This window comes from Ischnura elegans, chromosome 4 (genome assembly GCF_921293095.1).
Source record: "Ischnura elegans chromosome 4, ioIscEleg1.1, whole genome shotgun sequence".
Lineage (NCBI taxonomy): Eukaryota > Metazoa > Arthropoda > Insecta > Odonata > Coenagrionidae > Ischnura > Ischnura elegans.
Window position 1 is genome coordinate 35,242,060 of NC_060249.1, and position 27,019 is coordinate 35,269,078.

Below are 27,019 nucleotides of genomic sequence, written 5' to 3' on the forward strand. Positions count from 1 at the left end.
CATTTGTCCTAGTTTTTATGGCACGTCCGGTCTGACCAATATACACAGAATTACAATTAGGCTTATTGCAATACAATTTATACACACCGCTTTGGTCCTTGTCAATAAATTTTGGTTTTGAGTTAAATAAAAAATTGCCAACAGTTGTCATATTATAAAATGTTAATCTTAATTTATCTTTCGGGAACATACTAGTCACTCGATAAGATAGGGGGCCAAGGAATGGTATTTTCCCCCAAGATGTTTCAGGTCTATCACTGTTATGGGATGTTGAGGGTAACGTTGTGACGGTCTTCATTGCGTGCTTTTTAAGTTTCTTATTAAGGATTTTGTCAATGGTAACAGATTTATACCCGTTTTGAACAGCAATTAACTTAATAGTGGATAGTTCTTTTTTAATATTTTCGTATTTGTCACCCACAGTGACTCTCAGCTGACTATATATGAATCAATACAATCAATAAACAAATATGTAACTATACAAATCTATGAAAGTACTTCAAAATGTATCAAGACTGATACGGCCACATGCAATGTTAATTTATACATCCATTTTATACTCTTATCTTCAGGCACTGATGACAGTTGACCAAAATAAGAAAAGTGTAAGAAATAAATTTCTGACTACACATATTGCATGCTGATCATTCCTTGAAAAATTAGTTACAATAAAGAAAAGGAATCACATACTTGTAAGGAGAGACTCCTTGAATAGCACATGAAGTCATGAGAGAGGACTGAAACCATCCAGTGAATTGATCAACCCCTTCCAAATAAAGATCTGCAACTTTAGCATTTCCATGACTCTCAAGTACAGAAGACCAACTAACACCACTATCAAACCATATATCCATGATATCCTGGGAAAATAGATAATTTGATGTATGAGTTATCACTGCAAAAACATAAAAGCATATTCAGATTTGCACCTCCATAAATTTCTGTTCTCTTCCTTCCCCACTGTTAATTTCATTAAGTTCTTACTCTTCATTAGAAAAAGTTACACAGTTAATACACTCAGAATAGAGATGAGATCGTATAACATCCATAAGTTGGAGAACAAAGAGGGCTAACGTAGAACTTGGATATAATTTCATGAGAAAAGTGGTATGCTTTCCCTAAAATTGTTGTTGCTATTTTAAAGCTAATTTTTAAAGGCAAACTTCAAATATTTTACAGCTCACTAGGGCATTTAAAATTTATACAACATATCCCCAAAAGCAACATGCATTGCGGCAACGTGCTTTAAGTATCTAGCTAATGGATGATAAAAGGATTCTCCATGATTTTTATAGATTGCAACATCAAAGGAAAATGTGCTCATGAAGACAACTTTCTGTTACATATAATTTTTTACACGGGTTCCAAGCTATCACCAACTCAGTACACAGTGCACCAGAAATTAATACACTTTGATTATATATAATGGTCAGTCAGAAACTAATCCCTCCAATTTTTCTTGTCCTATGATGAAATTTTAAATTTGGCACAATTCCCGGCATATTTTTACTCCAATTCACTGCAGTAGCAACTTTCTGTATGAGCAAGTGGCTTCTGCTTTCAAAATTATTAAATCCAGGTTAATTCAAGTGTTATATGTTGTGAATGTTATCGTAATGAAATGTTTGTTTTTGTACGAGGCCATCTTGTTTCAGTGAAATTCGGCAGTGTTTTGTTTTGCTGCATCATTGGTCAGGGTATACACCATGGCCCTTATATACTGGTTACTAATCTCCGGCTCGGAGTTTGTTGCCTGAGATTCCGCTTCCACCCCTCAAACCCCTCACACGCCTCCCCTCAAACACAACTATGGGCACAGTGTGCTGTCACTAGGGGAAATATGGAACTAACTGCGCTGTCGAAAGCATATACCGCCGCCGACAGTGCATATACTGCCGCCGACAGTGCAGTTAGTTCCATATTTCCCCTAGTGACAGCGCACTGTGCCCATAGTTGTGTTTGAGGGGAGGCGTGTGAGGGGTTTGAGGGGTGGAAGCGGAATCTCAGGCAACACTCCCGAGCCGGAAAATGTCGGGAGATTAGCAACCAGTATATAAGGACCATGGTATACACACATCCATGGGCAGCAGTGATTTCTGGGCGTCCAACGTGTGCCCTGGCACTGTCTTTAATTATCATGTGCTGGAAAATTAATCCGTAATGCCTCATAACTAAGTCTTTCTATAATTATTCCGCACACAACATCAAGATATTTATTTGTGGTAGAATCCTTGAGTATAGAAGATAAAATGACCATTCTTATGACAAAAAATATACATGGTGATACAACAGTGGATGTTGACACAGTCAGATGATGAGTTCATTGCTGCAATACAGCTGAGGCATTAACAGCATTGACTGACAAAAATCAGATAATAGTGCACTTACTGCAAACAGAATAGAGACTGAAAATCGAAGGGAAGTCTTATCTCATTCCCTTTACAGACCTTACCAAGGATCAAAAAATTTCTATCTATTCAAGCTACTAAAGAAATCCAATCAACCACTATGCAAAAAGCGGGGGCTGTGAAGATATCTGAGGGTGAAGGTTTTCTAACTAGAAAATGCTTTTTCACCACACAGCAAGAAATGTTCTTGTTTATAGGTAGACCACATCAAATGAAAAGGATGGAGACAATACATTTTCTTCCTTAGATGACAGCAAGCAATGATAGGGGGTACAAATTGGGGATTGCTACAGCTGAGCATCTTCTTAACAATTTTTTATGCTAAAATAATACTTAAACTCGTTTCTCCTCAAACATACAAGGAAAATCATAAAATTGGCTATTTTGCATACTTAAGAGATAGAAAACTAATTTTGTATTCTTTAATTCTCTCCAATGAAGGAACAAAGGAACAGTAATCATTACCTGGCCTTTCTTAAGCTCACTGACGCTGTATTTGCTGGAAATGTCACTGGAGATTAGTTCATTCAACGGAAGAGTCCACCAGAAATCAGTGCCACACTGGTCAATGCAAGAGCAAAGGTGCTCAACAAACTCCCTGAGAAATAAGAAAACTATCAAATGAAGCCTCAACGTTCACCAAAACATTGTCAGTCAAGTTCATGCAACGTAGACAAAAAAATTTCACTAATTTTATGTGTTCTCTTATTAAAAAGTTTTGAAGGCCATTGATTCACTCATTCCAATTTCAATTTTCCAATAAAAATTGAATATTCTACATGGAAAATGAAAGTCTTATGTAAGAGGAAATAATGACCAATTTGAGAGTAAAAGACCGTATCTTTTTTTGGCAATGAATATGTATACTGTATTTGCATGAATCTAAGATAAGGCTTTTTTCCCTCCCAAATCCTGCAGTAATATTGGCTCATCTTACAATCAGATGCAAAACTCTCAACTTCAGTTGTAGGTTATATTTACTAAATTATGGATACCCAAGTTAGCTGATAGCTTGGCAGTGAAAAACCAAAGTTAAAAAGAGTGACACCATAATTTAAATTATATTAAAATGTTAATGTTTTAAAACAAAAAAAAATTTTCTGCAGTAGAAAAAAATTGGGCCAGCACCCAGCAGACATGAGGTGCACTTCCTTAATGTCTGCAGGTTCACCTACAGTGCAACCTCGATAAAACGACACCCCACGGTGCACTAAAAAACACTCGCTATAGCGAATTGTCGCTTTACCGGAGGTGGAGCAAATAATAGCCAATATACCTGTTGTGAACAGATATACAGGAACAGGAGTGGTGCGGCGACAGATAAACATCTATCCGATAAACGTAAGCATAAATCCAGACGAAAGGCGATGTTTTTTTGCATCACTTAATTTCCTTACTCAAATAACGACTAACTATTCAAACAATTTATAAGCGCCGCACTGAATAAAAATCATTTAAAGCATTGTTTCGTCAATCATTATATTTATCGAACGAGAGTTTACCACATAAATTTGAGACTGAGCACTCCATTAACTTCATTTCTAACAGATCGCTAGCAGTTACAGAGATTAAGGAGTCTTGATGAAAGTCTTCCGGTGGTGAAACCCTCGCTATGGCGAGAGCCAATGCCGAAAGGTCCTCGTAAAAACGAATTTTTTAACACTCTTATTATAGGGTCAATTGACGGTGCATCGGCTATCTCTCGTAATAGCGGGGGTGTCGCTATAGCCCGTACTCGCTTTAACAAGGTTCCACTGTACTTTACCCTGGGTTTCACTTAGGAAAGGATATTCCTATGTACATATACTGAATTTCACAAATATGATTTTGAAACCATAGTTCCTTAACACATTGCATACGGATGGTGAGAATTCTCGTCATTTTTTTCCCGAACGTTCCGGACGGATGACGAAGATTCTCGTCATTTAGGCGCGTCAACCTAAACAATTTTGAAGCGTACAATAAGTATTCGTTAGTACGTTTTCAGTTGCTGTTCGTTATTCATAATGAATTGATGCATCATAACGTTTGATTGGGTAAAGTTATATTCTAAACATTAGCTTACCCCGGTACGCAACGTGTTAACTTTGATTGACCATGATTTACATATTAGCCTACCATAACTTGGTGACAAAATATTTCAGAAAAGTCTTCTTCTTGTGGTGTGGTTGATTCTAGACACTTGTATAAACAATAAGGTATTTTACATTGATTTGACATTAGCATTAGTTTTACTAAGTTTTCACCAACCCTTAGTTATTCTTTGAACACATTAGGACACATGAGAAATCTGGCATTGCAGAATGAATTAGACAGCAGCTGGTTCACTAAGCAATCATACTTTAGCCATAAATTTAAGCCCTTCTCCCTTTGATAATACACTACAGAAAAAAGTCACCTTCAGTTATGGAATATTAGTGAAAATTAGAATGAAACCAAAAACTATAAATTCATAAATTTCTAATGCCATCTGCTTCAGTGGCACACAATGGGCAGTACAACAAACTAGGGTTTAAGATTGGTTATTAATAGAAAAAAGACACATTAAACACGACTTTTAATATTAATTTTACAAATTGGGTGTATTCAAGAGGTTCCAAAATTTTTAAAAGTAAGCGGAAATTTCTTATTCTACTGAAACAAAAGAATTATCATGATTGCAACACCTGTGCTTCTAATTCTTGCAATAATTTCTTCGAAATCAAAGGATTTCAAACTGAAAGAAATTGACAGAAATGGCAAGAACAAAATGGCAGAAATTGACACTGTTTTCAAATAAATAATAGAAATATCTACATTTACCATCAAACACAAAAAACCAGCAAATAACTACATCCATCAAGCCATGATTTATGCCTAGACATGATGTTTGGATTGCCTAATTAGTCACTTAAGTACGTAATTACACTCCAATGAAGGCATGGCCTTCTTTAAAACTAAATAATTAATATGAGGATAATTAATAATAAAAGGAGGCCATCATTTAGGCCACCCCATTCCTTATTTTCCAGAAATTTTGGGCAAAACAGAGGGGACTACATCCAGAGATATACACTAAATATTTTTCAAAATTAAATTTTTTCTCGAGTAGAGCTCCAAAATAAGAGGGATCATATAACTGTGTTTGTCATAGATGCATGCATATAAGGTAATAACAAATATATTTCTGCAAAAAAAATCTTGAGCATCCATATACTTGGTGCCACTTCTTCCTTCACCATTTTAAAAGACAGTCATTCCAAAGAAAATAATTTATCTCCAAATACAATACCCACCTGCTTGTTATAGGATGTCCATCTTGCGAGTTATATAGCACAGGTAAAGGTACACCCCATGCTCGTTGACGGGAAATACACCAATATGGTCTTCTTTGCAACATTCCTGCCATTGCTGAAGACTTCAGATCACCGCCTCTTTCAGGTACAACCATAACTTTGGACAACTGTTCCTATTGATAATATAAAGGAGGTGAATAAATATATTCAATTTCCAAAAAAGATCAGCCAACATGACATTGATAAAAAGATGTAAAAAATCAAAGATTAAATGCTATTACCCTTTTACATGATATCACACAACACAGATGAGATGCAACATAAACAAGTATTGCGTCAGGAAAGAAGAAAATCATAGACAAAATACAATGGGTAGGGATGTGCAAGTAGAACTTTTTGACCTAGAGTCTGGTTGAAAACTACTCGCGAGTATCAAGTCGAGTCGAGTATGGTAATTCTTGAACTGTGCAATGCAGCAACGCATATTCCAACATATTCTCATTTTTTTTCAATGCCTTCGCAAATTTTCAATTTTGTAAACTTAGCTTGATGTACAAAGGAAAAGATAACGAGGAACGTTGATGGTAATTGAGTCAGAATGAGGAGATGAATGAAAATTAAGGTGTCTTAAACAGTTCCATAAGCACAATTGAAATGTATTAACCTCTAGTAGTACCTCGTCAATGTATGTATCCAAACTGCTCAGAAGAATCCTCAACAAAGGTATTTATACAATTATAATTTATATTGTAGACGTAAATCTATCACATAATGTCTCAACCTCTCAAATTCTCAAGCTGAAAAACCAAATGATATGGTCCAAACCATATATGATCAGGCAGCAGTTTTTGACATCGCCATGCTTACATTATTACTGCCTGCAGAAAAATGTCTTTCGTAACACACTTGTGTAGCTGGAAAAGTACTTTCTTTCCAAAGTAGCAAGGTTTGGGAACCTTGGGAAGTTTAAAAAAAAATAATAAATACGATTTGTATGGATATTGAATATTCATCGAATTTTAGTGGAAGAAGTAGAGATGTGCGAATAGTATCCGCGAATACTCGAATACCTCGAATACTAGAAAGTATTCGATATTCGAGATTTCGAATAGTTATGCGAAAAGTACCGCCTCGAATACCTCGAATACTTTGAATTTCGCGTCATACACTGTCGCACGCACGTCGTTGGTAGTGACTCGGAAAAATGTAGAGAACTGTAGTCATTTAGTGCTCGCAGCGCCGTTTTACGCAAGTTGACGAATTGCATCAAATTCGTGGATTTTAGCGGTGAAAAGTGTTCGACGAGGGGAACCGAAAATAGTCGGGTGAAAAAATCCGAAAATCCCCGATTCCCCCCACCGAGAGAAACTCAGTGCCGTGGGATAGCAACCTTAGGGCATTTCCCACGATCCTCTATCCCCCTCCATTCAGCACTCGCCTCAACCACTCTGACGCTTTCCTCTTCTCCGAAATCAAACAAAAGGTCCCAGCTCGCGCAGGGATCGCATTACGAAGACCCCTGCTTCGAAAAAAATATCGAGTTACGAGAACAATAAAAACGTGTTTCACGCCCTCCCCCCTTTTCTCACCCACTGACCTTTTTCTGGCTACCTGCTTCGAAGTTCCCCATTTCTGGAGGTCAACTGCTGTGTGAGTACCGTGGGATACTTACATTAGCGCATTTCCCAAGGTCCGGTATCCCTCTCCATTCAGCACTAGCCCCCCCTCTGAGGCTTTCCTCTTCTTTAAAATAAAAAAAAGGTCACAGCTCGCGCAGGGATCATATTACGAAGACCTTAGCTTCGAAAAAATACGCGAGAACAATAGAAACATGTTTCGGGCCCTCCCTTTCCTCCCCCACTGACCTTTTTTTTTCCTACCAGCTTCGAAGTTCCCCATTTCTGTGGAGGTCAACCGCTGCATGAGTCATCTATTAGCACAAAGGGTGTCTAAGAATGACTTTCGTCAATTGATGTTTCACCTTTATTGAATTGAAATATTAGTAATGTGCGCGTAATTTCAAAAAGAATAAGACCAAACACGACGTATTTCTGAGTTTATTTAAGCATTTTACGCAAAGAAATAAATGTCAAAACACGACGGAGACTTAGCATTCTGGCGAAACTCGATATGAGCAGCAGAGCTTCTCGGAAGTTGATGCGGTATTTTTATCCGAAAACATATAACAAGTTACAATTTATGAGTGGTGCTATAAATCTTTATTTTTACAGTCACAGACAAAAGGATATTTTCTCAGAATATTTGGTTTCTCCCTGATAGCAATTCCAATTCATCTTCTTATCTCGTGAGAACTCCCAAAGATGGACTGAAAATAATTGAAGAAAATCCGGTGGAAAAGAGCTTGTATTTTGTAAAATGCCTCAGATTGTCAGCTAGCACTTGGCAGCAGGAGTGGGGGTAAAGCGATGTTAGTTGAATTAATTATATGCCCAATTGTTTCCATAAAATTAAATTATTCATTAATCAGCTAAATTCCTGTTCGAATCATTTTAAGGAAATCAAAATTACTCCCCAAAATCTTGTGTTGCCTGCTGCATAGGCAACCGAGTCAAACATTCCAGCATTCATCATTTAGTATTCGAGGTATTCGAATATTCGAGCAATGATTTAATATTCGAATTCGATATTCGAATTCGAGAAATCTGCTATTCGACCCATCTCTAGGAAGAAGAGAACGAACTAGATTTAGCTTTGTAGATCAAAAAATAAGTTTTCTTTATTTCTAAATTCCTTTAATCAACTATAGCAAATATTTTCTGTTAGTTCAAGAAGGAAACAAAATGCAATGTTGCATCAAAGGAATAAATGAAAATTAACATTGGATGTATGTACTTAGTGCTCAAAAAGGCTAAAAGATGGCACCGTTTCTGACGTCAAACACTAGGAAAAAACGTCATTGCCCACTAAAACCTAAAAGTTGCATTTTTTAAATAGGAATCCTGAGAACTTTTATGTATTCCCTTGGCATTTGAGTAAAGAAAGTATGGTAGGGAATAAAAGTATCGCATAAAGGCCTGTTTACACGATACATTAACACGTATGAGTTAATGTCTATTTGCATGAATGATTTTTGTGGACCGGAACGGAACATGCATGAATGCATGAACCAAATCAGAACAGGTTCTATTTTCTGGGCATGCATTCGCACAAGTTGGGTGGTTACACGGTGCATTTTGGCGTTCATTCTCGCGTTCATACATTTAGGCATTAACCCGTACGTGATAATGTACCGTTTAAACAGACCTTAAGAAAAATACACCGCCGCTGCGGAAGACGGCTGGATGCCACCGTCCACCTTGAAGATGACTGGACGCCGCGGCTGACAAAAAGATATTCCGCACCCATGTCGGCTACTATAGTGGTTGACTGTTATGTATATAGAAGGTGAAACTCCTAGGCCAAGGCATTAGAATGACTTATCGACTTTATAAACGGTATTACTACATGAGTTTCATGATAGCACCTTTTGTCGGAAGATTTCTGAACTTACTGGCCTCAACATCTCTGCAAACGAAACGACTCGACTCGACACTCATAACACTACTCGAATCACTTGAGTCAATTATCAACTACTCGACTCAACTGGAATTTTTGAGAAGGTACTCGCACATCCCTAACAATGGGCTAGAAATACATAGTTGAGTATGGAAAAATATCAAGAATATTTGAAAGATAAATAAGAAGCAGTATACACAGCAATCAAGTTTTCCACAACAACACTAAAATTTATAACTTCTTCTGAAAAGTTATTCCAAATGACAATAGGGTGGTTTCCTATTATTTTTTTATTGCCTAAATCGAAAGATTATTACTCCTGGAGTGCGCATTTCACGCTCTTAGATTTTCGAATGTCGTAATCTATTTTTCGCGATTAAACGAAACGTGAAAAATTTCAAGCGCGGGAAAACGCGACGGCTAAGTAGGTATGAAGGGAAAAGTCCGTGCGACGTATTTCTGGTTCCAGCTGTCGGCGTGTGAGGTGACCTTGGGGCGAGGCTTGAGCGCTGATACGACGCAGGCTGCTAGCAGGTAGCTGAGTACCCTGCTAGCAGGTAGCACTTGGCTTAAATAAGGATTATTATTCCCCTATCAAACGAAGGAAACTTTCCGACCTTAGGCAATTTTAATTGGTGATTATTAAGAGATGTTTCCCTGAGCTCTGCGCCTCATGCATGCATTAGTAATCTCAGACAATGTAAAACTCTTATCTACTCGTATAGAAACTAGGTCCCTGTGACGTCACGTGGAGTGGCATTGCATGGGCACCAATCTGGCCTTTTTCAAATGAGGTTAAATTGACCATTGCCATTCCTCTAAACTGGGATTTCTAAAACCAAATAATTTGTATATTATAAATACACTAATGGTGGGTAAGGTATCGCAATCAATGCATTTCGTTTTCTTTGATGAAGGAACTACCCTATACCTACATACCGTAGGATTCTAATGGATCTATTTTCAGAAATACCAAAATTCCAAGAACTTATAATGTGAGTGATATCTAACAGGTTAAGGAGCACAAATTTGAACCATGAAGTAATGAATCTACCATTTTTGGCATCAAAGCCTGAATCAACCACAGACCATAATATTACAGCTTTAACTACAGCAAAAAGTAAATACAATACAAACAAACAGTGGTAAAAGAAATATAATTACCAAAGCTAAAGTCTTCAGCTTGTCAGTGGCCACAAACCACTGTTGACTGGCTCGCAGTATGACAGGTTTTTTGGTCCTCCAGTCACAAGGATATGAATGAGTAAAAGGCGCAGTATGAATTAAATTGTCTCCTAGTAATGAAATAATCTTCATGGTGGTTTCCTTGGAAAGTACAGGTAAGCCTTTGAGGCTAAGATGATTCAGGTCTGAAGTGAAACACCCCTCTTCATTTACAAAGCAGTCCTGAAACAAGAAAGAAGTTTCCACTGATAGCTCAACCATATATTGAGGAATATTACTAGCAAAAGCTCAACTTCTCAAACATCAAATGATAAGAATATTTAATTGTTTCAGATAATCTAGTACTCGTCTATTACCGTGGCTTGTAAAAAATTGCAACCAACCTAAATTGTGGATACATTGAAATAAAGGGTCCATCATAAAATGTACTCTGGCCTGACCTGGTTTTATCAGAAACTTCAAATTAAAACCCTACAATCCACTATAACGACAGCCAAGTTAAAAAAAGCACAAGTTAGAATAGCTTAATACCCAAAGCTTAAACAGGGTTCCCACTCCAACTAAATTATGAAATTCAAGTTTTTTTTCCAGGTTTTCACGTTCAAAATGTCGTCAAATTCACGGTCTGTTGATAAGCCATTTTAGACAGAAACTTTGACCACGAAACAATCACCGGCCGCACGTTAACTAAAAATTAATCAAATGCGACAGACGCCGTGAATGGAAACGCAGCAATGAAAGAGCCATCTCTCATGACATCACCTACCGTTAGCAAAATTCAGGGCCGGCCGTTGGTTTTGAGTGGGAGAACGGAGGGAGCAGGTGGGTAGGGAGTGAAGAAGAGTCTGATTTTTCGCCAGACTTAATGCACACTTTTGCTACCGGTATTCCAATCACAGGCGTAAGGTCAATGTGCCGTCATGGTACAGGGACCAATAATTGCACTTAGAATACACTTGTGCAGAGAAATGCGTGACTGCACGTGACTGACCTTGAAACATGATCGACATCGATTTTTCTTTTCATCTATCAATCGTAGGCCTACAATCAATTTTGAGAGATTTTTTAAGGTTTCATGACGAAATTCACGGCTATTTCAAGGTTTTTTTTCACGGTAGACGAAATTCACGGCTTATTCACGGTTTTAAGGTTTTCACGGTAGAGTGGGAACCCGGTTAAAAACCTTTTTAACCCCCAACTGGCAACATTGTTTTAACATCACAGCACCACTACAGGTTCATTGGTTACCACAAAAGCAAATTTTTTACAGTCAACATAATGTTGCTAAATACCAATAAAATGCAGGCAACTTACCAAAGGTAATCCATAAGCAAGAGCTACTACAAAATCATCGGGCCCATGAGCAGGAGCTGTATGCACTAATCCTGTGCCTTTTTCACCAGTCACATGGTTTCCCGGAAGAAAAGGTAAACCTACAGCATTTCCACTTTCATCAGAGAATGGAGATGAATATTTTGCTCCATGCAATACATCACCTAGAAACATAGAACTATGTATATGTGAAAAATCAAAAGCACTAGTGAATTAAATTCACACTGAACTGTGCAAAAATTCACACACCACATGACACAAAATAAATGATTACCTATAAAGGTTGACAATACTTCCAGATGCCTCCCAATTTTGTCACTAAACTCTTGATAAACATCTTTACCAATGATATACAGACAATCCTCATCTCCGTCCAATTTGGCGAGTACATATTCTAACTTGGGCGAGAAGCATATGGCCCGATTGGAAGGTAATGTCCAGGGAGTTGTAGTCCAAATTAAAGCAAAAACTGCTTTGCCTGAAATTTCCAATAAAAATTAAAAGTTCAAACTAAATTAGAAGCCAAAAACTTGAATATTGAAGTATGAAAAACTAATAGCACATATAAAGCATTTAAATTCCATTTCTTTTCCATTCAAATTTCATGAAAAATACTGGCACCGATATGATAGAGTATTTGAGACTTTTTCCGGATCCTGTTAGTACAAGTTTTAGAATTCAGGTAAATTATCTGAAGCATGTTTTCACAGCTTACACCACTACCATCTTCACCAGTTGTTTCATAATTACAAAAGCTTCAAGAGTGTTTAACTACAAATTTTAAAATCAAATTAGGAGAGCAAAATGGATCTCCTGTGCCTCCAGTCATGGCTTGTCAGTTCTTTATTGAGGAGAAAAAGAAAAAAGGCATGGAAAAACCGTACTTAGACCCATGTGCTTCAACATAAACATGAATATTAACCCTTTCGAGACGGTGGAGTTCTTGCCTTAACATGACTGCTGTACTGAGCCCCAACAGACTCTTCCGTACCCTCCGTATACAGCATTTTTGCGGGACATTCCATTTGATTTGAATGCTTATGGACACAAAACACAAGATAATGCAACTCAACAATGTATCAGCCCTCAATTTGGACTCACTTAAAGAATTCGAGGTCTAAAATATTTGTTAATATAATAATATATGAACTTAAAAATTGAAAAAGTGGTGGGGCACACCTTACAATCGAAATGGAAATATGTATCACTTAAGGAGGGAAAAAAATTGATTCCATAAGGTGTTGCTTAAATTGTAGAATTTTCAATTTGGCTTATTCTTTAATACTATAGATGGTAAAAAGCCTTCACATGAAATGCTTGCAATTAAAAATTCAAATTACCTTTAGTTGTCCCTGCCAATTTGCTCATCACATCTGAGAGACCTGAAGATAGTTCAGTAACTTTCATTTTTACTGTTGCTGTGGTACTCACATATTTATCATCATATTCCAATTCTGCTTCCGCTAGGGCAGTCCTGTGTGAAGCATATCTTTTCAATATTTTCTGTTCTTTGAAAGTAGGTAAAATTAAATAAATTTGGTGTATTTCCATTACAACATTTGCTCATGACTATACAAAAATCAAACATGATCTCTCTCTCCAAAGAAATTGAAATTACATAGCTTTATCTTGGTTCTATAATTTTTGGTCATGAATTACATCATTTCCAGTTAAGAAATTAATCAAAGAAAATTCAGCAGAAAATATTGAATGAAGGTATAAAACCAGCAACAGAACATCATCAGATTTAAAATTACTTTGGCAGTTACACACACCATGAACAATAATGAATTAGGAATCAATCTAAAAGGAAATAACAATAAACAACGTATAAGAGAGTTCAGTTACGAGAAAGTGAACACTTTACCACCAATCATCTTTCAGTTCATGAAAATTATTTAAGTTATCCATTCGTAATTGAATATAATTTGGAAACTGATAGATATAAGAATTAATCATATTCCTTTACTGCAAGTACATTTGAAACAAATTACTTTTTTAGGACACCCAAGACTTTTTTGGCAGAAAGAGTTCAGGAATAAAAAATTAACAAATTAAAATTACATAGATTACTTAACCACACTCATGAATGACACCACTATATCTATAAGTAATTGTAACTAGAAAATATTTGAGGCCACTAAGGAAGCTGATGATATCCTTTCTTAAAAATCGTTTAGGAAAGTAATTTGTGTACAATCAAACTGAAAATCCAACATGAAAGACTGTACATAGAAGTTATTTTTTTCTCATCACTGACAGTGGTATCTTTTTCATTTTGTTTTTTCCACACAACAAACTGTTATCTAAGTTAACAGAGAAAAATAATTGCTGAACCTTTGCTTGGATCATCACATAACTGAGAAAATACAGAGTTAGAGGTAATACATAATCTTTAGAACAATGTACGTACCTTGATGAGGGAGACCAGTAAACAGGTTTAAGATCTCTATAAACATAACCCTATAATGAAGAAATAAGAAGCTATCATAAGAGAATTTCCTTAGGTATTCTGAGTTTCTAATATAAATAATAGGTATGCACATCAATGAAATTAAAGTCAACAATTCTCAAGAATTCTAAATTCAGTACCGTTTATTTACATCATTACTACAAATTACATGAGCGATTCACAGCCATAATTCCACACTAAAATTCCAATGAGCTATTACTACACAATACTTATTGAAAAAGTCTCCTTTAGCAAAACTAATAGCTTGTTTTCCATCTAAACCAAACCTCTAATAAATATGGTAAAGAGCTCAGCAGAACATGGAAGAAGCCTTCACGCTCTTCAAGAGTCTAAAGGCAACTGTTTCACAAAGCAACTCGACACCAGCTATATGTACCCAACATTAGGATACCTTCAGGATATATATAGCCCAAATTTTTCAAAACTGACAGAAACCTTTATGGGAATTATTGCATTTTTCTTTGACCATGTTTTTATCCTAAATTTTGCTCATATAAAGTTAAAGTATTCTTTTAACACCAAAAAGACAATTCAAGGACTTATCACACTTTAAATTTTTTATACTAAATGATCGTGAAATATTTAAAAAATACGTAGTAAGAAATATTTTCAAAAAGTGAAATAGAACACATTGAGAAGTGAACACCAAGAATGGAAGATATTTTGATGTCTCCTCAAGATTAAGACGCTGCTTCTGAAAAACTACTGAAGCTGAAGGTCAAAATTTTGTTGGCTCTTTTCACTCAAAGGTAAGGGGATGATATGTACCCTTCTTTGTCAAATCCAAGTCAGTGGGATCCATGGGCTGCTATTCTGGATAAGCGTTGCAAAAAATAGCATATGCTATTCTGCGGGTCATTATTGCAACGACCCCGTATTCAGAATGAAGCGTAGTAATAATTTTGTTCGGAATAGCAGCATGCTATTTCTTGCGCGAGCTATTTGGAAGCTCCGCCCCTTCCCGTATGAAAAACTTTCTGAACAGTTTGCGCAACCAATGAGGGAGAAGATATTTTTCTGTATTTTATGGAATATTGACTTGCAATTACAAATAATTGCTTCATTTGCATTTAAAAATTATATTAAACCGTGGATTTATATAATATGCTTTGAAAATCTCGTTTAGGAAATCAGCTGATTGTTGTTGTTTTGATAATATCACAATGGCTTCAGACAAGTGGGTTAGGTCATAATTTTACTGTTATAATGATGATTTATCGGGCATAAATATTGAATCATTTACCTATATCCGATCGGTCCTTTATCGTGAGATATATGTAATGCGAAATAATCATTGAAACCTAAATATGTTTGATTTTCTTCGTAATTGTCTTAGGCTTCGAAGTCTGTCTGTTCGTTGCATGTCAAAATAAATATGTACCAACTTTTATTGCTTTGATCGTGACGATATAGCTTTACTGTATGAACTAGAAGCTTTCGTTTCTAATACTAGCTTTATATTATATGACTCCCTAATTTCAATTCATTCTCTGTTTAGGAAATGAAGTAGGTGGCAACGTCACCGCTGTGCTTTCATGTAATATGATGGAATAGTATCAATATTTCAGCTGCAGATTTGGAAAAAGCAGAGGGATGTGATGGTGAATTTGAGGATGGATGGAACAACTGTGAAAAAGTGAATCGTGTGGAAAGTGCTGTTGTGTCACTTATTATTGTTTTCGTATCAGCTGATTTTAATATGCTCACTGAAATTTTTGATAGACCCTGAACTGTGCCGATATACTGAAACTTAATTGTGTGAATAACTTACTTGCCTATAGAGGAAACAATTTGTATTGAATTCCACATGATGTATATTGCATTAATGATGTACATGGATATTCCATTAAACGTTTGTGGCGAATCATATTTGTTCGGAAACTTTATTGGTGTTCGGAGAAATCCTTTGTTTTCAAGCAAGTAATTCAAGTCGACTGCCCGTGTTATAAGTTTGTAAATTTTAAGTTTTAATTGTAGAAGGTAGCGAATAGTGGGGAAAATAATTTCGACTCATTGCATGTTTTTGTATATACTGTCCAATTGAGGAAATGAACGGCTGATCAAAGCATATGGTATTATTATGGTAATATATGGTTTTCATTGAAAGCTATAACTGTTATTATATTTGGCGAGTTAGTGTGTTCACACAAGCTTGAAAATTTTCAAGAATCGACCTGATAGCCTACATTGAGGATATTTTTAGTAGCAAGTCAAGTGATGAAATAAAATTATGAGTTGTAAATATGAATAAAACACGGAAAATTTGGGCTAATCGTAGTAATTATTTGCATTAATTGTTATTGTTTTCGTACTGTCGATGAAGCAAGCTTGAGCTTCATATATTAAGCTCGAATGTTAATTTCTAACCAATTCACTTAACTAGTGAAATATTCATCACTTATGCTACTATTATTTAATTAAAATAAAGCAGATAACATTTTATTTTTGGCTATTATTCCATTTTTCAATGCTTGATTATGTTACTTTAACCTCAGAAAAACAATTCGACATCGCAATGCGCACGTTTTCAGGGTTGCAATACCGAATAGCTCGGCCTCGAAGACTGCGTAATATTATAGCAAGCCTACCGGTTGCAATTCGCCGTTCAGAATAGTGAATTGCTACGGGCCTATGCTATTCTGAGAATTACGTCTTCCGGTGTAGTAAAAACACGAATTGCAACCGTTCTGAATACCAAATAGCATAGGCGTTGCAATACGCTATATTATAGCAACATCGGTTGCAATATCGGAGAATAGCATAATGCTATTCCATCCAGAATAGCAGCCATGGTATGGTTAAAATGACATGGAATGACCCAGGCAGAAAATATGATCTTCCCTTTTACCCTTCAACTGCATAGATCACTTTTTCAGGCTATGCCAACCATCCATTTTCTGAGCATCCCATGAGCATTGACGGTTACTCTAATACTTTCAACTTGTTTTGAAAAGTCCATTAATTTTGATCTTTATGCCGTTAACACTCCTTTAACATGTTAACCGCCATGCTGGTCACAGTGACTGGCCACAAACCAAATGAATCCTTGGGTATTTCTTATACCAAGGGTTATTGTGAGATTATTTTGGCATAGACCGTTGACTGAAGAGGTCATTATGGCTAAATCACCTCCATATAGAGTCAAATTCATTTTAGATTCGTTATGATGATACCTATACTTGATATGAAACAATAATACGAAACTGATGAAAAATTAAACCAATGGTCACACATGAAATATGTACTAAAACGTCATGGTTGTCAACATGCTTATGGCAATACAGTTCTTATCTTTATCTTAGGGTCGATTTTCAGCCTTTCATTTGGAACACTGCTACTGCCATCCTCCAAACCGAACTACCCAAAATAAATTTTTATGCAAGAAAAATTATAGTAGCAAAGGTCACACTAGATGGCTTACAACCGTCCAAAATTGAATGGAAGAAATGATTGAGACAGTAACTTCTCCATTTAAATAAGAGTGGCCATATCCAAGTGAAAGATGCCATGCTTACTGCCAATGACTACACATAAGTCTATGTAGGTGGCTACATGACATGAGTAGCCAAATGCACAAACTACCCTCATTGCCTGAGTAACCCATTTGGCAAAACTTGCGCAGATTCTTCCTATCAGAGCAACCAGCATAGAATGGCTGTATCAAGTTATGATTAGACCACTGCAGTTCCTCCAAAATTGGCTTGGTTGGCACTTAATAAAGCTGCAGCCACAAGAGCTACATCAAGCATTTCAAATTTTAAATGAGCCAAAACTGTGAAGATGACTAACCTTTTCATGCATGGAACAAAACAATCTTAGTTGTGCTTTTATGTAGTCAGGGTTGTAAGTGAAGTAGCAACCATTTTCCCAGTCAGCTGTTATTCCCCATGACTTAAATGCCTCCATTTGGACACTGATGGCATTTTTTGCAAAATTTCTGGCTGTGGAAGAGGATACTATGATCACTTGAGAGGAACAAAAGCATTCCTCTATCATGCACATACCCCGTAATGGCAATTAATTAATGAAAAAAGAAAATTATCGAGAACAGTTATTTCTCCACTTCAGAAACCCACTCAGAGAGGAAAGAATGGTGACTATAAATATTGGTGGAGATGGACACATCAAAGTGGTCCAATGAATTTCAAGTCAATTACGGAGGGTCAATGATCACAGAACCACTCTCTTAACAAATATCTAATTATTGCCACGCAAGATTTTTTTGTCTTTCATTAACCCATAAAATTTGATGTTAAAGCAAGAGCCAACAGCTTAGTCGCCACAATTTAAAAGGATACCAACACGATAAGAGTCATAAACTTAAGACAATGAGACCCTTGATATGGAGCCATAACTCAATAGTAATTACCTTTAAGCAAAATTTAATAAATAGAGGCAACTAGGAGGGCAAGGGAAGACATGTCATGAAACAAAACCAAAGTTAAGGATAAAAATACGAAGCTAAAATGACGAAAAACAACTCACCCTTGACACGAATGGCGCTGGAATCGAGATTTTCTGATCCAGAGACAGCCTTGAGTTCAATAGGGAGGCCATGACAATCCCACCCAGGCACATAATGAACCTTACTGCCACAAAGAATCTTGTGGCGAACAGTAATGTCCTTAAGCACCTATAGCGAAGACCAATACAACGCATTAGAAACGAATTCAAAATATTATTAACCTCAAAGCCACAAGAGAAATCAGTATCATTTCTGAACATGATGAAACAAATCACCTTGTTTATGGCATGCCCCATATGAAGTTTCCCATTGGCATATGGAGGCCCGTCATGAAGAATGAACTCACGTCCTGACAAATTCTTTCTTTGCCAGGAATACAGATCTGCAAACCAACATTTCTTAGGGAATGAATTAGCATGCCATGGGTTTAAATCACATTACAGTAGGCAACAGCAGTTTCAAATATAATTTTACCTCATTAATGTAAGCATCTCTTTCCGGTCTTTTGCTAGGGGGTATCCTTTGAGAGAACGTAGTTTTTGGAAGAAATACAGTGTGAGAATACCTACCATGGGGCTCAGGTTTTTCTTTATCAATTAACCTCCCGGCATTAGCACTACCCTTTGCTTTTTCCTTGGAACTTACTTTTACGGAACTTTTATTACTTTTAAGTCTTCTGAATAAGCTATATCGATTAGATTTTGATTGATTTCCACATAATCTACATAACCTACTGCCCCACGTTCCCAAGGAAGCCGCCATGTTTAGAATTTGAAATTTTAAATGAATTGATTGGTGCCGGTAAGCCGATTGCCCGATTGGCTCAGAACGCGTGATATAAAAAGCGGGAATTCAATATCTGAGAATACAATCACTTAATACTTGATTCACCCTCTTCCCAATGCGCCCCCACGAAAGTCTCCATCACGCAAAAGATTATATGAAAATTATTTAAGTTCCCTATTTCCCCATTGGGACACCTATTTTTATGCGGGATGAAAGAGCAACATAAGCACTAAGGATGCCACCGAATAAAGCTCATTTTGAGGCTACTATGAAACCTATTGAAAAAATAAAACTTTTCCGGGTCTTACCGGGTAATACAGGTTTTCTCCCGACGTTTCGCGACCCCTGCTGGTTGCTTCTTCAAAGAAGATCGAAGAGCGCTTGGCATCATTCACTTTTGGAAGTAACTAGAAGTGCTCGCAAAACTTAGGGAGATAATTTATCAGAAAAGTTTACCTTTACTGCACTGTAAGATTTGAATTCTTTTCAACCATGAAAGCTTCAATGAAGAATTTATTGTATTATTATTGTATCTTCAACTATGTATTTAAAAATTGTTCCATTCATTTATCATAGAATCCATCATTTATTAAATTATTGCATATTAATTCCCTAAATCCACCCCATCCCGGTGATTTTTAATAAAACATCCAATTTTCCATAGAGCTAAACTGCTTGATCTACTATGATGCGTCTACACTTCATCAAGATGATATCTATCTTTTCTTTCACCTTAACCCTATTAAAAATTTCGTACCAGTCCCCATTTAAATCAGATATGGAAAAGAAATGGAACTAAAGTTCCCAATCAGAAAAATATATGGAACTGAAGTTGCAGATCTGGAAATTGGGGGCAAAAGAACAAATTGGTATTGTGTTCCAGTACCAGATTGGGCACATTCAGAAGGGGGTTGAGCACTAAAGAATGCTACCACAACAGCAGTGGAATTTCCTCCCTAATACGATCACTAAGAAGCAGCTGTGAGAGCACTCAGTCATTTATCAGAGCAGTCTTTTTGCCTCTACTTACCTGTGCACCTGTCACCGATTGGCAGGAGCTACAATATTAGCTGTAGGTAGCCAATGGTGTGTTGATAGATGCTTCAAAATCCTCTATGTAGTGCTCACTCAACTTTTTAATTCAGGGAGGCTGAGAGTATGCTATGTAATGGTCTGACTCATTGAACTCTAATGCACTCATTCCCCTAAAAGCACTCATGGTTCAATTTCTGATCGGAACTTAACTTTAGACAGGGCCATATGAATACATATTTCTTTGATTCAATATTTTCTGGGGTACACTTCAGTCTATGAGAAAAATTCACAACTTGAAGGCTCCTTTGATCTCGATTACTCTGCACAAGGAGAATTTCTCCATCATTATTGCTTTTATAAAGCTAAATGGGACACACTTTTGTGTTGTGCAGTTTTTCTCAGCAATTGAATCAATTTTCAGAAGTTTGGTTAAGGTTTGGATGGCATTGCATGCAGGAGGTGAGGAGAAACCAGCTAGGGGCACTTCTTGTGAATGAATATTGGGCGCATTCAGGAGATTGGGCACTCAGAATTCTTGCATAGCATGGGAGGGCAGGGGCACAGCTAGGAATTAAGGCTGGGAAGGGTTTTAGGTGCAACTAATACTGGGGTGTCTGGGGGTATGGCATACCCGCCAGGGTAAGCAGGAGGTGCCTAGAAAAAATTTAGGATAAATAGTGAGTTTTGCAGCTTTATGAGGGATATTTTATAAATCCTTACACTATTCTATAAGTGATATTACTGCAATTAAGTAAAATGGATTTAACTTGAAAATTTCTCAGCTCTGGCGGGGGTTTTATCCTCCAAACCCCCCTCACTCCACCAATGTGGGAGGGGACTACTACATAGCATAGTCTCAGGCTCCTTGAATGGAAAAGTTGAGTGAGCAGTATGGAGAGCCCAGAGAGACGTGTAAAACTTTTAACACCAATTTAGTTACTAAAGCCAGACACTGATGAGGGAGGTGCATGCACTCCTTTCGCCTCCCTCATCAAAGAACCTATAAACATTGGCCAGGCCCCCCAAATGTCATTACGTCTCACTTTCTCCACGAAGTCCACCCCCTAAAAGGAAAGAATCTAGGATTTTTCAGGAGGGAGCATGAGCTCTTGAAAAAGGGAGGACAGTACCACGGGCATAAGTTGGAAGTTTGTGAGATGAAAAGGAGAGTGGGGGACTAAGGAGTGCCCAGCAGAATCAGTTTTACTAATTGAAACAAGACCTGAGGTGGACATATACCCTCTGCATCCACCCTTATCCCTGACAGTCAAACAGTAACTCAACTTCCACTTTCAACCTAGAACATGATATTTTTTATCTATTTGCTGCAAATTTCCAGGGATTATATGGAAAGTAATGAAAACAACAAATGGAAATTATGTGTACATGAATACAAACAGCAGCATTCATAGCAATCATTCTCACTAACACGATGCAAAGGTTGATTTGGAGCTCAACCCTGAGCCACAGCAATTTCACAAATAGGGTAGTTTCCTCCATCAAAGAAAACAAAAGGCATTGATTGCAATGGGTTACCCACCATTAGTGTATTCATAATATACAAATTATTTGGTTTTAGAAATCCCAGTTTAGACGAATGTTAATGGTCAATTTTTAACTCCTTTGAAAAAGGCCAGATTGGCAGCCATGCAAAACCACTCAGGGACCTAGATGCTATATAGCATAGTATATACTAGTAGTCAAAGAGTTTTACATTGCATGAGATTACCAATGCATGCATGTGGCACAGAGCTCAGGGAAACATCTCTTAATAATCACTTATTAAAATTGCCTATGGTCGGAAAGTTTCCTTCGTTTGATAGGGTATTTATAATCCTTATTTAAACCAAGCACTACCTTCTACCACCCTGCATCGTAGCGGCATTCATAGCCTCGCACCACGGAGGCCTCACACGGCAGCAGCCGGAATCAGAATGACGTCACACGGGCTTTCCCCAGCATTCATACTTAGCCTTCACTTTTTCGCTCGCTTGAAAATTTTCACATTTCAATTTAATCGCAAAAAACAGATAGTTATTTAAAAATCTAAAAGTGCGAAATACGTACTCCAGAAGTGATAATCTTTCGATTTAGGCAATTAAAAAAATAGGAAACCACCCTATTGAGACTAGAGGGTCCAATTCCTGGGACACTTCGCAAATTTTTGTTACGGTGTCTTTTAAGGCTTCTCCTGGATTCAAAATAACCAACCTTTCAGCAGCCATGTGCTTTAACCTGTTAGGCCCAGCGCACACGGTGTGACTGTTTTACAACTACCGTTGCAAACCAGTTGCGCGCGCAACTGTTTTGTGACCTCGACAATGTATTTGAGTGGGGAGGCGCACACGACGCGACTGGTTTTTGACGATCTCAAAACAGTCTGAAACCAGTCACATGCAACCGTGGGCCCGCGGTTGCAGTTGCGTTGCAGACTTCAGTTGCACGAGACCACGTGGTGTTTTGGTGGTATTTTGACGGCCGTATAGTGTCGATCTCAAAATTAATGATCAAGAAGTCAACATGAAGCTCGTTGGAGCTATAGAGAAGCATGAAGTCCTGAACAAATACAAACTATCTAACGTCTTTGGTATTGATAATAGCTCACAGCGTCTTCTTCGCGTGACTCAGCGATAGTAAGCGCTGACGGCCAATGAAAGGGCTAAAAAACAACACGTACCGCACTAAATAAACACTCCACTGATTGCAAAATAGACGAAACTGATTTACAACAGCCTTTTGTCATTACACCCGTGTGCGGACAGAAGTTTTGTTTCAGTTGCAAACTGGTTGCAGATGCAACTGATTCCCAACTGTAGTTACAAAATAGTCGCTCCGTGTGCGCTGGGCCTTAGGCTACCATGCCACCCTTTCGCAATGATAATATGTATGATTAACTTAAATGAGCGTATTCTTTCTCAGATATTGTTTTGAAGTTATGGTTTCAAATAAACAAATGAATTTGAACAGCTCTTGAGGGAGTATTATTGCCCAATGGGTAGAGTAGTTGGCTGCTGATTAAGGGATCCTATGTCTATACTTAGTTTCTTAGTCATATTTCCAAGCCTTTGTACATGTCATTTGTTGCACCTAAGGCCATCAAGAAGATGCCCACCAATCCACCAAAATTGCATCTGGGAAACATTAGTGGCATGACCACTCAAAGCTTAAACTGAATGAATAGAAGGAAAAAACTTATCAACAACATTCTTTATTAATTTCTCCCATGTATTACTCTCTTCAAAGGGCACATGCATGCCTTTAACAGCACATTTTTCAGTCTTAAAAAGTGATGGAAAATACAATATCTTACTCTGTTATATTAAACGAAAAGGTTTTCATAACAATATAAATGAGCACTATTGAAAAAACAGTATGGAACATGAAAATATGATGACATAAAATACAAATTAAGGATATTATACTGACAAATTAAAATCCAACGTGGACAAAAATACATGTTGACTGGAATCTATCACTACATAGAAGGTAAAATTAGCCCTCTAGTCAGCATTATAATGATGATAGACCAAAAAAAATTAAACATGTTTTCAAAACAAATGGGAATGTAATGGGATTTCAACATTAGCTCACAAGATTATCATATTTACAAAGCTTATAAGCAACAAAAATCAAGCACCAGTTTGATCTAATTTTCTACCAAATAGATACAATTATTTCATGAAAGCAAATCATATCAGGCAGACAATATCACAACAAAAAGTACAAATTCAGTGAAACATAATTGTAAACACTCCTCCTGAGTAAATCAAGCTCTGTAATCAATCAATTTTAATGCAAGCAAAATTTTCAGCAAAGAACTCTCATTAAAGAAGTTTCTTGCACCTCTAATACCAAGTTACAACACAATAATAACGTTAAATATGAAAGACTCAGATAAGTAATCTATTTGAATAATTTGAATAGAAATGTCCGAATAAAAATTGAGTAAAATATTACCAAAAACCATGATTTATTGAATAAAAATTATGTAAATGTTTGAGAGAATTTGCAGGTAAGTTCATCTTGGGATACCTATAAGAAGTAAACTAACAAAAGAAAACTGAGAGAGCAAAAGAATCAGAGAAGCCAACATACTCAAGTAATCGGTCACCAATTAATTTATGCACAGTAATTATTATATGCGCCGTAAGTTCACAGCTATCCGAATATAAAAAAAATATACTATACACATAGCAAAGTCAAAAAATAAATAAGTTTTGGAATTTGCATACCAGCAATGATCCTAACTAAGCTCAATTTCTGTTTCATAATTTCACTTGAAAATAGAAATGACAAGGTAGAAGTGCAGCAGGAAGATAAGCATTCAAGAGGAAAACCTCTCAATAAAGATATAGGGCCACTGAAAGTTCAGGGCATGGAAGAGAAAGGGACCTTCCATTTCAAGCTACATAAGACTAATTCAGGTGACACGCCATGAAGAATTTAAAAAATGCACAAAAGCACTATTACCATCACATTTAGATGAAGCCTTGGAACCCATTTATCTTACATTTTAAATGTAGTAATAATATCAGTAGCATGTTGACAGCGAATGAGGTTATGGCTTAAACAGAACTACTGGTAACTGCAACTAAAAGGTAATTAATAAGATCTTCCAACACATGCTTTATGAAAAAACTGCAAACTATGTAGTAGATAAGTATGCATGAGAAATTTAGAATTGAGATTCCACCACAGGAAGCCCAAGTAATGATACTTGAACTTCTCCACCTATCATCAGGCAATGATATATTTGCCTATATCCCAGAAATAACAGCATGAAATGCAATTACTTACAATTATTCCCAGAAATATTGAAATGATTCATTATCTCTTAAGCATTCCACTTTCGTAGAAAAGAAAATATTTTACCACTAAGTTTTGATTAACTGATGAATTCAGTTATTATTTTCTAGACACCAAAGTTTGAGAGGTTTTATCCTCAGCATAAGCAATGGATTTCAGTCGCATAAAATTAACCTGCAATGCTATTTATTTCAATTTTATAACCACAGGCTAATATTTTTCCATATTCACTATTATTTTACCTCTTCCCAATCAGAAAAGGCCATAGTTTGTTGTGAGTGGGAATAGCTTTTTAATACTTGAGCACTAGTTAATATGTTAGGGCTAGACCAGCTAGACTACCACAAACAGAAGAAAGGAAATTTAAAAATTTATTTCTGGTAGAAAAATATTTTATTGTATAACTGGAAAGGCAGATGTTGTACCAAACAAACTAAGACTCCTCTAATTTTGAAAAGACAAGGTTAATGTAGAAAAATTGTAGCTCATGAAAATTAACTAAAAATGGGGTATGGTTTATTTTATGCACCAAAATACATTAACTCATTCAGATGGTTAAACTACTCAAACTCTGAAATAGTGACCTTTTTCCAACATTGGGTTTGAATTAATCATCCAAATCATGGATATCTGGGATGAAATCACATCATCCTTCATAAACATAAGAAATTTCTTAATTAATATTGTTTTGCCTGAATTAACGCACATTCACAAAAAAGAATAACTCAACCACCTACAGAATTCATGACCCCAAAATAATTTCACTAGCAAACTGAAGACTAATGTGTGTATGTATTACAGACCCATATGCCTGAAAATGATTAATATACTATGTACAATGAAACAGACAGCTTAGTAAGTAATACTAGACCAGTATTAACTACGGAAACCTCCCATCCACTAATTTCTTAGAAACATTACAAAAGTATTCTACGTAGAGTAAAACCTGAATTTCACAGCACAAATTTAAATATAAAATTTTTCATTAAAAAAATAAGTTATTGGTGGAGAGGATTAGGTTTGGGCTTCCCACCATCGGATTCTGCCACAGGACTTTCAGCAAGCTCTTCTCTTCGTTCAGCATCTTTATTGTGCAGCTGTTCTTCCCACATTTGAGCATATTTTCCTCCCTTGCTCAACAACTCCTCATGCCTAGAAAATATTTTTTTCTTGAATCTTTTCATTTAAATTCCATGATTTTTTAAATTAAAAATTCAATTCTGTTCTTTAAATAGTGAATTAATTATGAAAAGATAACAAATACTAATGGAAAAGATATTTGTAGTTAGTACATAAATAAGACAACCGGTTCGTCTTATTTCTGACATGGAATCCCACCATGGACCATTGTGCATCATCAGATCCATGTTCAAACCACAAGTTACCACCACACCAATGATATTTTGAGTTTTCCTTCAAAGACCTCCACTCCACCATAGGTAATCACACACAAACATCAGTTACTATACCTTAAACTTGTCAAAATAGCTCTAGACTAGTGTTATCACTGACAGAAGAATCGGGAATAAAAAGCACAGTAGGTACTTCAAGGTATTCTCACTGGGCAACAATGAAGCTGATTTAACCCCCTCCAGCAACCAAACCCCATTAAAATGACCAAAAAGTATTCTCTGTACTTTAGCTTTTAAGTCCTAACTGTACCAAAGTTGTACAAAAAGAAGCAAGCAATTTACAGAGTATTTGAGCAGAAAGATAAAGGTAGTACATTTGTGTGAGC

The 27,019-nt window shown here is 36.6% G+C and overlaps 2 protein-coding genes across 3 annotated transcripts in view; both read right to left on the reverse strand.

Annotated features, from left to right (window-relative positions):
• Window positions 1-19,426, reverse strand: part of LOC124157263 (isoleucine--tRNA ligase, mitochondrial) — a 43,095-nt gene extending 23,669 nt beyond the window's left edge. Inside the window, exons 1-12 of one of the 2 annotated variants that reach the window (XM_046531832.1) lie at window positions 19,129-19,426; window positions 18,930-19,052; window positions 18,675-18,822; window positions 17,979-18,130; window positions 14,130-14,179; window positions 13,057-13,190; window positions 11,991-12,194; window positions 11,699-11,880; window positions 10,364-10,606; window positions 5,684-5,856; window positions 2,874-3,006; window positions 691-860 (exon numbers count right to left, since the gene is read on the reverse strand). In XM_046531832.1, coding sequence (XP_046387788.1) covers window positions 691-860; window positions 2,874-3,006; window positions 5,684-5,856; window positions 10,364-10,606; window positions 11,699-11,880; window positions 11,991-12,194; window positions 13,057-13,190; window positions 14,130-14,179; window positions 17,979-18,130; window positions 18,675-18,822; window positions 18,930-19,052; window positions 19,129-19,416 — 2,000 coding nt within the window. In that variant the 5' untranslated portion in view covers window positions 19,417-19,426. The remainder of the gene's footprint in view (window positions 1-690; window positions 861-2,873; window positions 3,007-5,683; window positions 5,857-10,363; window positions 10,607-11,698; window positions 11,881-11,990; window positions 12,195-13,056; window positions 13,191-14,129; window positions 14,180-17,978; window positions 18,131-18,674; window positions 18,823-18,929; window positions 19,053-19,128) is intronic. The other variant, XM_046531833.1, reaches the window with a different exon arrangement.
• Window positions 19,427-23,663: 4,237 nt separating this feature from the next.
• The window catches only part of LOC124157264 (ATP-binding cassette sub-family B member 6), a 30,732-nt gene continuing 27,376 nt past the window's right edge, over window positions 23,664-27,019 (reverse strand). Inside the window, exon 16 of the mRNA XM_046531835.1 lies at window positions 23,664-26,433. Coding sequence (XP_046387791.1) covers window positions 26,280-26,433 — 154 coding nt within the window. The 3' untranslated portion in view covers window positions 23,664-26,279. The remainder of the gene's footprint in view (window positions 26,434-27,019) is intronic.